We start from the raw sequence: 15,948 nt of genomic DNA on the forward strand, positions 1-15,948 counted from the left end.
AAAATATTGTAACCCGAAGAAATTCTCGAACCATAAAGACTATAATATCATTGTATTAGTGCTAAAATTGACTAATAATATTATTTGAAAACACGGAGTATAGAGCCGTGTTATAGATAATGCGTATCACGTCGTATGACCTTGTAAACAAGACAGGGACTGCAAGCCAACAAGCGTGTTGTCTAATCAACAGTATCAAATATCTAACCACTAGATTATAAAGACGTTATGGTTTATACCAAAATATTATCCAAACAACAATCGTAGAGCGTCTGAAGCCGTAACTCGATTAATTTAACATGAACCAAAGAATCATTCCTATACAGATTTTGAAAACTGGAGGAATTATTCGCAGTGCAGCCAGTTGAAAACTCCATTAGCGAGTAATTGGTTGGCCAATCAAGAGTGCGTTCCAAAATTCGCTGGCAACGCTAAAAACTCCCTAGGACAGAGACAGAGCTACTCACGAACTTGGTAGCACAAAAGAGATAAAAGATTGTTGACATCACTGGGAGCCAATATCGGAACGCACCCCAAGTACACACTTCGTGTGGCAGGTTGACGCACGGCAGAAGAGAGGAATCGGATCGAACCATTGAGTACGAAGCAGTTTTCAAATAAAAATGGCGATGGCAACAACTCAGGTAAAGGGCAGTGGGTGGCCAAGAAGGGCAAGTAATAGCTCCTTTGAAGGGAAAGTGGTCACAAATCAATCAGTAACCATCAACAGAACGGTCAACTTGTAAGTGAATATCTAAATGTGTTTATCGAACCTTAATTAATCGTTAAAAACACTTCCACCTCAGCTCGGTGTGAAACGGACATGGCCGGCTTGTCGACGACGCTAATGATACTTACTTTGACAAAATCTAATTTACCTGTGAAAACGTCAGGATTCTAACGCCGTTTCATTCGCTGCGCCAATCTTCGAATTATTAACGTTTATTACGCTCTCTTTCTCCCTAGAAACGATCGTCTTCCTCAGTCACTACTCGTTGATTGTACAGGGAGCGTCACTCTGTGTTGGTCGATTTAGATATATCGCTGTTCTTTTCTGTAAGAGAGTGTTGAATATTGACTGCCATTGTAAACACTTCCGCCAATGCGGAACTTTGATTACTTTAAGCTGATTAATAGATGATACACTTGTTTCGAAATAATTCCCATTTGCTACTCGTTTGAAATGTCCGTGCTTTAATTCAATAGAATCACTTATACGAAATGCATCCTTGAATATAAATTAGCTCCGATTAAGAACCAATCGTATCACCGGGTCAGAAATATTATATGTAAACACATATGAAGAGTACAGAAATAATGGCAGAAAATAATTTTTCTAGTAATTCACTATGCTATACAACATGTAATTATCTTAGTTTTACAGGCATCAATATTGACCTGCCCTCTTACGTGACTTTTTAGGGACTCGAAGTAAAATTTGGTTGATGAAAAATTTAGAATTTTCAAACAATGCTCTCTGATAACTTCTTTGCAATTCAACAGAACGTTGGTTTACAGTGATTTAAAAAAATATATTCTCATTTTCTATCTAGCGTCAAAGTACACGCAGCCTAGAGTAGTATTTTCTTCAATTTTCAAATTTTTCAGAATTCCTGGTGAAATCTATATGCTTTAGACATTTAGCTGTAAAACGCTTGCCGGACATTTCAAATGGTTAAAGAATCAACGCCGTGAAAATTTCTTTTAATATCAGTCATATTGTATTACACATGTTTTTTTTTCCCAGAGAAAATTAGCCTCTTTCAAAACTGTCCCCAATTTCAAATACTATAGAAGAAAAGAAATGAAAAATGTTCAAATAAATTACAAATATTTTCTTTCTGCTCAAAAATTCCTCACTCGCTAAATAACTTTGGTTTTCATAAATGTTATTACTCAACTAGCTATATTTATGTTCAAAAGGCCGTGAAACTTGTAATATCGTTTAAAAAGAAAGATTGAACGGCAACAATTAGTGTTATTTTGTTGTCAAAAACAGCCTATGTTTAGGAATCTTAAATTTCAATGTAATGCCATTGTAAAATTCAAATCTAAGGATAGCGATGCGTCATGGAATATTATAAATCATTTGTTTGTAGGAATTTGCAAACTCAATCTCTGATATTCTTTTCTTGCAATTGCCCGATCTGAAACATCATCAATTTTCACACATTTTTTCATCACTTAAATGAAAGGACAGTACGATAAGAAATCATTTGTTAAAAGACTTTCGTTTGTGAAACATTAAGATGTATATATTCATTTACGTTTGTCTAAGCAGTTTTAGGTGACTTTAGTTTAAGAGTAAGTCTTTTCGATCTTGTCGCTACATTTTACGGAACCTCGTTATGTAATACTGCAATAACCGAGACAATTTAGTTTCATTTATAATCATTGTAACTGATAGAACTTTACCAAGTCACAACAATAACATACAAATTGTTGATATTTATGTACCGCAATGACAGTGATTATTGATTAATTGTAAGCTGAAACATTGACAACTACATTTGAAAAAAAAAAAAAAAACAATAACCAACTTCCGATTAAAATTTCAAATAATTACGAATGTAGGGATGCCTGCAATGTGCGTGAAATGAATTTATGTTCACTATTTGTTTGATGTTGTTAGAGGCTTTGCCATTTCAGCATTAAATTTAATGCATTTCTTTGCGTGTGAATAATCCCAAAGAAATAATTATATCATCGAATGTTATATGTATGAATTGATATAATTTTATTATCTTTGCATTGCCATTACCATGGTGCATCAATTTTTCGTCTACGCAATGTGATTAGAAAAGTTTTGCGACGACAGAGAGCTACATTAAAATATAATTTATATGGCATAGAGAGCTATAAAAATGAAACACTTCAATACTCGAACATATATTTAGCATCGATTTTCAATAAATTGCTTCTAATTTATATCGAATTTTATTCAAACTACCATTTGCAATGGTAATCTAGATATCGATGCGATCATTGCGATTGTTCCTTGAATAAGGAATTGGAAAATGACTGTGAAAAATCGTAGTTGGTCTTATATGTGGAATATCTATTGTCGGATTTCAGAATATGCTAATTAAATGTGAACTAATTACATTTTTTTTATTTCTTTTTTACTCATTAACTAGCGACTTACCACGCCACTCTGTTATATAATCATCCAACAACCTAATGCATCAATTATATATTTTCATTGTAAAAGTTTACGATAGCTTATCAAAGTTCAGTGTACGCTTTACGTGAAACTATGACTGAATGGACATTAATATAATGTTACTAAAATAATGTATATTTTTTAATGCTTTTTTTTTTTTTCTTCTTTTTTTTCTGAGTAACAAAAAATTTGCAAACAACAGCCCAAGTAAGAATACAGTCACAAGCAATAACTATTGATGTGGTTTATTCACTGCATTAAGCTAAAGGCCAAAATGTCTCTCACAGTCGTCGCTATATTTATTTTCGTATCATTAGTCAGGTGCTTTTAAATTTTATTTGCTCACCTTTTTCATGCACATTTCACTTATTATACATGTGAGAGGCTTCCCATCAATTATTGGTGTATGATCAACCGGCAATTTAGCGTCTGCACTCAACGCTCATGCGTCCTAAAATTCCTCGTTCCTACTTTCGAATGAAACTTTCAATTATTCACCATTTTGCTATGTTTGGAATGAAGCTTTATTTAAACAATATGCAAGAGTCCATACTCGGATAAATTTATGTCCAACTTCTTTGCCCTTGTTAAATGAAATAAATTTCGTCCAACATTGTTCCAAGTACTGAAATTTTATGTAAAAAAAGACAAATAACGAGTAAATTTCAGTTGCCTGGATCTGATCGTTTACTGGCAATTGGTACAAAGCCTGTGTTCACATTTTTTCACGCAATTTTTATTCACTAATCTTTTATATTAAAATCTATAATTGGAAAATAATGATTAGCTTCTGATATTTGTATGAAATTTTATCATACCGAAGCGAACGAATTTTTATTGAGAAGAATATTAAAAATAATTGTGCATAGAATTTTGCAAATAGAGTTAAACACTCGTTAGTTGTGATAAATAACAACTTATATTACTTATAATTTTTATCAATGAATTACGTATATTTCCTCTTCTGTGTTATAAATAGTTATTTTAAGTTGTATACGCATCTTGTGAAACATTTCCAGTGTATCTATCCATCAGTTTTTCTCAAAGTGTGATCTTTTATTCTTGTTATATTGCTTTTTATCCTCCTCAAACTTATACAGTAATTTAGAGAATTTTTAATAATTGCTGTAGCAACCATGTGCGGTGATGGGATGTTGACTTTTTGAAATGATATTCGGTCTTCTGAGTGACGTCAGAATTTTAATTGTTAGATTCTTTTATGCGTAAAAAGTAGACATCCCAGATCCTACATTCTCATCATTTTATTTGAAATATTCTGCTCACTCGGATCAATTAATACGGCGAAACATATTTTCCGTCAAAAAAGAATTTGAGGAATACTGGTAAATTGTTGTTTATATAATTTTAATCGATTGTAATTAAAATATAACGAGTGTTGGGGAAAATGTCTGACATAGAAAAAAAAAAAATAAATAAAAATTTGTTCACCATCAAATTACTTGATATTTTGAGTATAAATTAAATAAACCAAATACATGCCTTGCTGATGAAAATTTTGGTTATCTAATATCAAGATATGATTCTTCAAATTGAAATTTGTATGAAACTTTTAAAATGCTTTAGTTATGAACATTGATAAACGTTTGCATGTAGCGGTAAATTAATTGCGCTGAGAAGATTAATTATGCTGGTTTATCTGTATAGAAAAAATTACATTTGCTCGTGTTAATCTGTAGATTCAAAATGGAACTTTAATAACATCATACTAGAAAGGTAAAAGTTATTCATTCAACAAAATCAAATCAATTGAAAAATTGCGACAAAATTCGTTTGTCCTACGTATTGTATTTGCCTTAAAAAGCCTTAGTTTCCGCAGTGGAATTCATTCGTAAAAAAGAATACTACTGTACTCTGTAGACTTTCATTTTGTGCGTGATAGAAAAAACACTGTTGAATAGTTGAGAATCAGAATTATACTTGCAATCTATTAATTTACAAATTGAATCTGTTTGATCGAAAATTGAACCTTTGCAAATGAGGGTATGAATGAAAATTTCTCAGAGCCACATTAATAGATTTATCATTATGCTATTGAAATCACACATCATTCTTGAAGACGCATGTGTGAGTCAGTATCACAATTCATCATTTTAATTAATGATACCTTATTCACATATTTATGTCAGATGTATATGCCGTCAAAATAGAGCTATTCCTGCTTGAAATCGATGAAAAAAACTGATTGCAATGCGTATATTATGTAAAGAAATTTTTGCTATAGCTCAAGTTTTTAAGTATTCAGTCTTAGAACAGACATGAACAGTCTTTTGAAAGACCGTGATACAAAAAAAAAAAAAGAAGAAAGCAATCCCCAACACTTTGTACTCGATGCTTAAAATAAAATTTGTAACAATAGAAATTTCATGTAAATCAAACATACTGTGAATATCTCTGTAAGTTTCTTACTTCCAGTATATCCAAGAATGCATAGTTCAAGATGTTGGAACTAGGTACTTACTTAATAGTTACAATATCCAGATAAAAAAATAATCCTAACCAAAGAAATACAACTCATTTATCATAGATATCCTTTGACAAACTATACATTTGGAACGAAAGAGCCACTATTTGAGAAAGACCCGTCAGTACCAGCCAGGTTTCAGCGAATGAGGGATGAATTTGACAAAATTGGAATGCGACGTAGCGTCGAAGGTGTCCTCTTGGTACACGAGCATGGCTTGCCTCACGTACTGCTCCTCCAGCTTGGTACAACATTTTTCAAATTGTAAGAATTCTTTTTTTAATTATATTCTACACGCGTCATTCTTATCACCAATATTTAGAGTATCTCGTGTGCTGAAAGCAGGGAATTCGAATTTCCACATTTTTTCCTGCCCAACTATTTCAATCAGATTCAATAATTGAAAATCATGTTTTGCAAATTACAGATGTCCATTTTTTACAATATAAAGTTAAAAAGAAAATAATGAGTACAAAAAATTTAACAACGTGACAACACAGAATTATATACTAATGATGGTAATTTTTATTGGTTCGCAGACCAGGTGGCGAGTTGAATGCAGGAGAAGACGAGGTAGAGGGCCTGAAACGGCTCCTCACAGAGGTAACAGTTAGCGCAGCGCCTTAAGCTGCCCTCCCGGGCAGCTAGGAGCAGCACTTTGATTTGTTAGACTGTACTACTGATTTGATGAGCCCTCTGTAATAAATCCTATGACTCTGTAAAAACCTGTTTGTAGAATCGATGTAACCGGGCCTGTAGCTCAAATTAGTTTGTTTTCGTACACTGCGTTATATTGTTGGATAATGGTTTCTTTCAATGTGCTGCATGCCCGGACACTTTCATGTCAGTAGAAGTAAACCGAATGGAAGAATTGTATATACACTGGTTAGCTAAGAACATTGTTAAGTGTATCTAAATCATTCACTTTTGAATCCAGGTCTCAACGTTATTGTAGATAAGACGGAAGATTTCAAGACTGTAATTATTTCTCCTATTTCGCTTAGTACAAACATAAAAAAAAAAAGATGAAAAACTACTTCCAGTGGTTGCAACTAAAATTCTGTCAAAGAACAGAAAGATATTAAGTTATACGCTTGTTACTTTGTTATTTTTAATTTGTTGTGCATTAGCTTTATTTGTATATATTCACTAGTATGCGTTTTATTTTGTGACTTTGGAATGTTAAAGAAAGATAACTGTATAAAACGCTAATTATTTTTGTTTACACTTATGATGTGATATGAATGACACGATTGTAAGTAGGTTCTTTTTCGTAAAATTAAATTATCTATGTCACTCGAGTATATTTTATAAGTAAGAGACGTATTTTTTAATGGGTTGAATGTTTATTGATTCCACATTGTCATGATGTTGTACGAAATATGAAGAATTCACAATTATTTTGTAACCATGTTCTTAGTGAACTAAAACGAAGAAGAATGTATTTAATCTTGGGTATTTGAACCATCGGTACTAACTTGGCATTAATGAAGGTGAAATCATTTGCAGACTCTTGGGCGGCAAGATGGAGTTAAACAAGAATGGGTAATCGAGGATACGATTGGTAATTGGTGGCGACCTAACTTCGAACCACCGCAATATCCTTACGTACCTCCACACATTACCAAACCCAAAGAGCACAAACGACTTTTCTTAGTACAATTACAGGAAAAAGGTATTTGTACTTTATCTATTCTGCTAACATATCGTTTGTTTTGTTCCAAGTAACCGAAATTCTTTAACTAACTTTACCGTTTTTCCACCAAAGTTATTAACTTCGATGTTGCTGATAATTTTCAGCTCTATTTGCTGTACCCAAGAATTACAAGTTAGTTGCAGCTCCATTGTTTGAACTGTATGACAATTCGCAAGGATACGGACCAATAATTTCATCCCTCCCACAATCACTTTGCAGGTACAGAATAAATCTATAAATTACCAAATGCTTGATATTTTATGCAGCTTCTTGCATCTGGGATTCAAAATGCTAGGAATTAAATGTAAAGTAGCACAGCAGCGCCCCAATTCATGAAAGTTTAAATCATTCTAATTTTTCAATGTATCTTCGATATTGGTAACGTTTTAATACAGCATTGAAATAATAATGATTTTATGGATTTCAGATTCAATTTCATTTACATGTGAACGATACCGCACGATGGCTGAGAGATTAGCCGGATTTTAATTAAGTTAACAAGAACAACATTGATAACGAAGTTACGTATGTATGTGATGATGAATGCAAGTTTTTGAAAGGTCTGAGTTCTCTGTATAGTACGACATACCCAACATTAAATCATTTTTGTAAGTAATACTTGTCATATTGTTTTTCGTTCGTAATCCCACCACCTTCAATGTTGTGCGAGTATTGTCAACGAAAACCAGAAGTAATGATTAAAATTGTAGATTCGTCACCACTACATATTTTAGTCTTATGTTACCGGCATGTTATTAATTGAGTCGGTCACGGTAAGTTTAAGAAACCACAATTATTGCAGTCGTGCCTATCAGATTATTCTAATTGTTTGGATATAAGTTTTTCCTCGCAAGAGTGCAGCTCAACTTGAAATACGCGCGTATACAATTAACGTAATATGGCTGCGACCAAAATTCTTATACATTTGATATCAGACTCATCAGACTCCTGTTGAATAATGAGCCATTCCCGTATTCCGAATTCCCTGATATTTAAGAACCCACGGTGCGATTTCTTTACTTTGAGTGTGGATGCCTTACTCAAGCATTCTACATTCTCACAGCCTTTCCAGCTGTAGTTTCGATCGTCCGCTTACAATTAGTATAGAAATTACGCGTCTCGAGTCACTATTACAGTTAGTCGAAGTTTGATATTCGTGGAAATATTTCCGTCGAGAAAATACAATTTACCAAATTATCGGGCAAGCCTGGAGCGATTTAAGAGGGTGCTATAATCAGTCCTTACCAACTGCGTCAAATGCCTTCTATTTTGAATATTATCAGAAGCTATGCGTTGCAATACAAGAAAAGGGCATAACGAACTTATTCTACGTGCAATTTTGAACGGCAACACACTAAAGAATTTTGATTTTATACAAAAATAAAGATATGGCATCAAAAATATGAAAGCGTGATCGCGATTTCTTATTCTTCACGTCAGTTTTTTTATCGTTTCCCGAAACATAAATAGGTATATTGGTATATTTCAGAATCGCATGTAGAATACCACTGTCGTGTTTTTATTTTTTTTTTTTTTTTATTTTTGAATTGCGACGCGGAGTCTTTGATAAAAGCCAAAATAAGGGACATATGACGCAGTCGGTAAAAACTGACTGTAGCAACCCCTTAACACGTTCGAAAACCGCTGAGAGGCGGCACTGTGTCGTGCGCGTCTGTAACGGTAAACGGGATTAATATCTGTTTACATACACAAGGTTGACACGGTTCAAGAAATAAAAGCAGCTGAGAATCAAGGATTAGGAACGGAGCATCATTGTAGCAACAAGAAGTGAGAAGAGACCGGGGGAGCAAATTTAACGCGAGTCTGGCGACTCGTGTCGTGAATTAGTTGAGAGTTAAAGGAAAACGCAGTTCGTCGAAGGGAGGTATAAACAAGGGTAAGGAAGTTACGTATATGAGCAAATTGTTCAATGGAACAATGAAAGATCGGCAGAGGGACAGATTCCTAGTTGAAAACGAGCGGAAAATGTTCCGGACATGTCACGCAGCGATATGACTAGAAATCGAAACAGTTGAGAGGCGACGAACAGCTGATTCACAGAGATTGCGGTGGTTCGTGATTGTACTAATCGTAAGTGCAGGACTAGAGACAACTACACGCCTGTCAGCGAAGCAGCAATAAAGTAAGCAGCTATAACAAGGCGGAGGAGGTATATACCTATGTAGTTTTCTTTTTTCTCCTTCTTAATTTTGTAACAGAAGTGTTATATGGAAAATCCGAGACACCCAGCGAGATATAAACATGGTTTCGCCGTCGGTTTGCAACCCTTTGCCCTACGTCGTGAACAGGCAGATACACGATCACTTCAATTTTACCAAACGTCTCGTCAACGCCAGGCTTGGCTGCTCCGAGAATTTGTTTAGAAAAGATCTACAGTCGCATTATGGTTGCGTTAATGCGATCGAGTTTTCCAAAGAAGGGGAGTTACTTGTCTCCGGTAAGCTTGCTACTATCTGTATGCGTGTATGTATGTACGTTATCAAATTTTATTTATTTCAACCCTCACAAACCTTTGCCCATATCATTATAATATCATGCAACTTGTACGAGTATTTATTTTAACACTATACAAGTGTAATTTGTCTAGCGTGCATTTCAAAATTTTTTTCTTTGTTTTGCACGTTTCTTTTTCAACCCCAGACACCAGGCAAAAATATATAACACGTAGAAGTTTCTTTTTTTTTTTTTCTCTCTCTATCTATCTCCTTGAAATAATAATCGTACGAAATTATCAAATACAAGTATCCTGAAACCCAACTTTCTTTTTCGCCACGTCGTCTTATCGTCGAGAATTTTTCCCCTGTCCTCAATTCGTAATAATTCTGCAACATTTCTCTGTTCCAATATTTTTACAATACACGGGAGGGTAAATATGTAACTTGCAGAGAATTTCAAAGTTTTCATATTTTTCCTGTTGGAAGTTACTTGCAATGCGCAAAATATAGATTTCTTCGAATCCAGGTCAATATTATCATTTCTTGGTCATATAGTCATTCTTCTTTTATCTTTCCATCTTATTTCAAGTTCAATTCTGAAGCAGAACAGCAGCTTAACGATATACTAAATCTTCCTTTCGCCTTTGCAAACTTCGGCCTCTTTTCAATTATCACGTACAGTCGAGTGATCCAGTGCAAACATTAGATTTTTATTTGACTCTGCTGTAATTGTGTACTTGCAATGTAACACAACCATGCATATAACCAAATAAGGATTCGTGCAGGAACTTGGCATGCAAGAATTTAAGAAAATTTCGTACATGGAAAAAGAACTCACATTATCTAAATCAATTAGTTATTTTGATTTCAAACCATGCGGACAAAAGATTTTCGTCGTTTAGCCGATGAATTTCATGATAATAAATGATTCATGACAGATTTTTTTTTCAACATATCTCTGTAAAATTTTTAATGTTTCATTTTTTTTACCTTCGATATAGAACATACATAATTTTAGATTATCATACCTACATTTATCAACTGTTATACTTTTGAACAATTACTTTTTCAAACACACTTCGGATTCAGAATGTTGTCAAGATAATGTCATACATTATTTGCGTTAAGTTGATAAGAACTTGCTAGAATTACTGTAAAAATTGTCATTGTTATTATTGTTGTTGTTATTATTATTATTCTTGTTTTCTTGAAGCTGAATCAAAAATTTAGTATCAGTAATAAAATTCTTACACAATATCATTTTTTTTTTTTTTTTAATTTAATTATCTAAGCGGTCGCATCCCTGAAGTGACCTATGAAGTTTCCCCGGTGTTTCTCTTGGTAAAAAAGTTACAATTGTAGCTGATGATAGAAAAATTGGCATTTTCCATCAATTCAATTTCAATGTCTACATGAGACTAAACTTTGCTGTCCCAACAATTTATGACCATAAAGTCAGTTATTTCAACTATTGTAAATTGAAAAGATGGCTAAAAAGAGATATCCATAAAAAGCAAGTAAGAAATTTTATACTCATATATTTGGCCATTTCAGATAATTTCAAATCAGGTTAGAAATTCTAACAAACTCGATGTGAAATGAAAATTCTTGCGTATTCTGTCACCCTAACAAATATGTATTTTTTTCTCTTTCTTTCAAATCTGAGCAAGCGATGAAACTTCATAGACGACTCAGATTTGTGTCTCACAACATTTTATAGATAATTGTAAAATCTTTACTTGCATCGAATACTGATTATTATTATTGCTATTCTATAGACCGGATACATCTTGTATCACAGATATTTGGCTTGTAATTATACACAGGTGGCGACGACAGAAGGGTTTTATTATGGCAGGTCGAACAAGCGATCCAGGGTGTCGGAAAACCGGTAGTTATGAAAGCTCAGCATGGCAGTAATATATTCTGTCTGGGATACGACAGCACAAAAGCAAAAATATTTTCAGCTGGAAACGACGACCAAGTCATCGTTCATGACTTAAAAACGTGAGAAAATATTATCGCTGTAGCACATTGCGCTAAAGAAATATTAGAGGAGATCGTATTTACTGAAATTGAATGCATTTCCCATTTCTGCTTTGTCTTGCACAATTATTCAAGCTTGTGAAAAATTGAACTTACTTCTGTGTAACATTTCTCCTTAAAATCGAGTTCATTTACAAGTCAAGCAAGAATTATTATCGGCCATTTTAATTATTTGTACATTACAGCGGCGATCCGCTGAATTATTTCCTTCATGAGAAGCCAGTGTACGGCTTATCGATCCATCCACACAACGACAATGTCTTCTCGAGCGCATGCGACGACGGGAGGGTGCTCATATACGATATCAGAGATTCTTCTTCTACGGAAACCTTTTGCCTTGCTCAGTACAAGTCGGCTTTTCATTCTGTTATGTTCAATCCGTCAGAGCCAAGGATGCTTGCCACCGCGAATGCCAAGGAAGGTGTTAGTATGTGGGATGTTCGTAAGCCTCTAGTGTGAGTAAAAATTTTATGAATCAAGTCCTGGTTGCGACATTCGGAAAGTAGCATCTAATATCAAATCTTGAATCTTTTCATGTTTTGTCTTTGAAAGGAGTATATTTCGGAAACGATTGCATAAAAGCTGAGAGCACTTCAATTTTCTATGAGATGAATGAAAGTCTAGAATTGTTTCGAAGTCGCCGAATCCCTCTTTTTTTCATTGTACGAATTCATTTCAGGGCTGTATTGCGATATGGCGCAGAAGGGACGTCGCAAAGCTGTATGAATGTCAGGTATAACGCGGCTGGTACAAAGTTGTTGGCCTTGAGAAGACGACTTCCTCCGGTATTGTACGCCGTCGAATCTCCGGCAAATCTTTGCCAATTTGATCATCCTGGTTATTACAACAGCTGTACAATGAAGTCTTGCTGTTTTGCCGGTGACGACGACCAGTACGTCCTCTCAGGTACAAACGCTCACAACGATCGATTCATGCTTCGCAACCACTTCTAAGATCTGAATTTTTCTTGTTTAAATTGGCAAACACAAAATTCGTACGACAAAAACGTTATTTTAAAAATATTGTCAAGTATCTGTATCAATCATATCTAAATTATTTTCTCAAGTTGATCACTTTTCATTTATCAAATTTTGTTATTCCTTATATTAATGTTACAGGATCAGACGACTTTAACCTGTATATGTGGAAAATTCCAATGGATAATGAGAAATGGGTAGACTCTGCGCATATGGTTCTGCGTGGGCACAGATCCATTGTAAATCAAGTTCGTTTTAATCAGTCCAGCTGTATCCTTGCCTCCTCGGGTGTTGAAAAGATTATAAAAATTTGGAGCCCATTTCCGCTTGGCAATGGTTGTCTCGGTGGTTTGAAGGTAATTCATTATTCTATTAACAATGAATTTTTCTCTTTATTCATATCGAACATCAACCAAAGAATATTCTATACTGTAAAAATCATTATCTTTCAAACTTCCTATGCAGACCATAGTTTTCCTGTCTAACAGGCTTATCTTGATTGACTAATTAAACAACAGCGCCAAACGTATGTCAAAAGTCTCTTTTTCTGCGGTGCAAAATATTCGTGCGATTTTTTCCTCCAAACGCTTATTTCGCTAACTTTTGCCATTTATTTCATCCATTTTAACTAACTGGAAAAATATTACACCGTCTGAAGAGGGATGCTGGAAAGCAGGAGAGACAACGTAAAGTGTTCACACACAATGAGTATGTTAGCCTGGTACTCCGTAGTGGTCAATTTATGACCCACGACTACAGTCATCAGTCAACTCGCGAAGATCCTCGTATGATGGCCTTCTTTGATTCTCTTGTTCAAAGAGAAATAGAGGGTTGGAACTCGGAGGACGCACTACCTGCTCCCCAGACTCCAAGTGACTCGGAACATCATCCGACGATAGGACGCACATACAATGGCAGTGACTCTGACGGTAAATTTTGAAAACCGATTACTGTTGGAACTCGAGGGGGTCTTATCATATATATGTATAGAAGGTCAAAAAAGTGAAAAAATTCCGAGAATTCATATCTCGACAACCAATTATTCAATTTGATTAGGTTTTATTTTATTCAAAAGTATCTAGAACGAGCTTCAGTTGATTATATTTTCATTAGATTGAATTAGTAGTAAGCATCGTTATTCACAATAACATCAACCAATTTGCTCGATGGGATGTTTTGCAATGCCCGCGATATCTCAAAAACGGCTCAGCCGGTTTACTCGAAATTTGAAATCAGCATTTTTGGATAATTTATCCGCTTTGTCACGAATCGGTGTTTTTGTATTTTGTTAACAAAATTGCCACCGTTTGAAGATGAAGTTCGATTTTTCTTTCAAGATTTACAGCTTTTTTTAAATTCAATTCAGTAAAAAATATGATAAATGAAAGATAAATGGGCTTGTAGCACAAACTAAAAAAGGAGAATAACTTCTAGTATATAATTATCTCTTAGACACTGTTATATTAAGATTACCGATGCCTTAAACAATGCTAAAATTTTTGTGCGAATCAAAATTTTTTCACAGACTCGACTGCCTCAGACCGTCAGCTGTTGTTGAGTATATTAGGCTCTGCGATTGGTAGTCGCGGTTTAACAGGTGGTGTGGTACCAGAAAGACCTTCGGAATCACCAAATCGCATTACACAGTTGATAGCAAACAGAAGAGAGAAACTCATGAGGTTAGCAGCCCTGGAAGGCGGTGCGACTGTAAATGCCTCGACGAACACCGTAAATCATATAGACACAGTTACGGACAGTGATAAAGATGATAATAAAACAAAGTGTAAGTCTAAGAGCAAATCGAAAGGTGCTAAAGTAAAACATGGAAGAATATCAAGAATCAAATTTCGGGTCAAGAGGAAATTAGCAATAAAGAAAGAGGATAGCGACACGCACAGCGATGCTCAGCCATTGGACGCAGAGCAGCCCAGTACAAGCTCCGGTGTTGTTTCACGCAGATCAAGATACGCAGCGAGATCCATCGGCAATGACAAAGATTCGACTACCACCAGCGAAGATGAACGACCCGCGGAGAAGTGTAGAAAACAAAAAACTGACTCGGATTGTTCGACCAAACTTCACAGACTGAAAAAGTGGCGACGCAAAAACGTGAAACATGAAATATCGGCGGAAAACGGCGGTACGCAGTTAAGAACAGACAATGATACGCAGAAAGATGTAGTTTCTAAGGCTCAAAAAGATATTGTAAATAACTCGAGCGTGCGTAGAACACGAGCGGAACAATCGGTAACGCCGCATAAAAAGAGGTCGAAAATTCCTCCAACTCCGGATAGCGGAATTTCGGGAGTCTCAACGGTCGAAAAATCGCTGGAAGAAGTTCGAAAGGCGTGGCTAGGAGGTGACAGTTCTGATCATGAACAAAAAAAGAGAAATTTGGAATGTTTTAGAAAAAAAGTTGACATTGCACGACAAAGCTATCGACATCGCTGTAATCCGTACACAGAATTTCCTGGTAACAGTAGTGATTCGTCTGATTAAATGGATCTTTGTCACCCGTTTCCTCTTGTAAATATTGAATCTGTGATTCCCTAAAATATATATTTTTATAATATTAAGTTTGATGGCTCCGAATTTTTGAGCAGAATGATTGTTTGTTTGTTTTTTTTTTTTTTTTTCTTCTTTCTTATTTCTTTTTCTAAACCCATTTGCAATGTTATGAGTCTTTTTATTAATAACTGTGTCATCGCATCCATTTGATATGTGTATATTATTATAAACGTGATTCGTGCATACTAATTATTCGGTTTGGTAGTGAAAAATACGTCTAAATTCTTTAAATACGTATCAAGCCTATTACCGATAGCTGTGAACGGAGTCGAGGCATTCTTTTAGCACAATACAAATATGTACGTACAACCGTTACTCTTTGTATGAACTCAATTCTGATACTTGTAACTTTGGAATGAGAATAAATTGTGATTTAACAGGGCTGAATTTTCACACTCATCGTGCTTTCAATTACTAATTTTAAAAACCTGAATTCTCACGTTATTTCGTTGAACTGTACAAAACAAGGATTAACGAAAAGATAAGGTTTCTACATAAATTTTCATTCAAAAATATGTTGAACGTTTTCGCTCAGTGAAGAAAAGAAATATTACCGACAA

General features: G+C 34.8%; 2 protein-coding genes across 2 annotated transcripts; both read left to right on the forward strand.

Moving 5' to 3' along the window:
• Positions 1-542: 542 nt before the first annotated feature.
• On the forward strand, positions 543-7,957 carry LOC124309579 (cleavage and polyadenylation specificity factor subunit 5). The gene is made up of 6 exons (XM_046773310.1): positions 543-742; positions 5,709-5,909; positions 6,185-6,248; positions 7,155-7,320; positions 7,446-7,560; positions 7,769-7,957. The coding sequence occupies exons 1-6, from the start codon at positions 624-626 to the stop codon at positions 7,788-7,790; spliced, it is 687 nt and encodes a 228-aa protein (XP_046629266.1). The 5' UTR covers positions 543-623; the 3' UTR covers positions 7,791-7,957.
• A 1,059-nt stretch (positions 7,958-9,016) lies between these two features.
• Positions 9,017-15,770, forward strand: LOC124308764 (DDB1- and CUL4-associated factor 5). Its single transcript, XM_046771781.1, has 8 exons — positions 9,017-9,484; positions 9,561-9,799; positions 11,624-11,804; positions 12,029-12,298; positions 12,523-12,749; positions 12,962-13,176; positions 13,479-13,749; positions 14,346-15,770. The coding sequence occupies exons 2-8, from the start codon at positions 9,604-9,606 to the stop codon at positions 15,317-15,319; spliced, it is 2,334 nt and encodes a 777-aa protein (XP_046627737.1). The 5' UTR covers positions 9,017-9,484; positions 9,561-9,603; the 3' UTR covers positions 15,320-15,770.
• Positions 15,771-15,948: the final 178 nt, after the last annotated feature.

This window comes from Neodiprion virginianus, chromosome 7 (assembly GCF_021901495.1).
Source record: "Neodiprion virginianus isolate iyNeoVirg1 chromosome 7, iyNeoVirg1.1, whole genome shotgun sequence".
Classification (NCBI taxonomy): domain Eukaryota; kingdom Metazoa; phylum Arthropoda; class Insecta; order Hymenoptera; family Diprionidae; genus Neodiprion; species Neodiprion virginianus.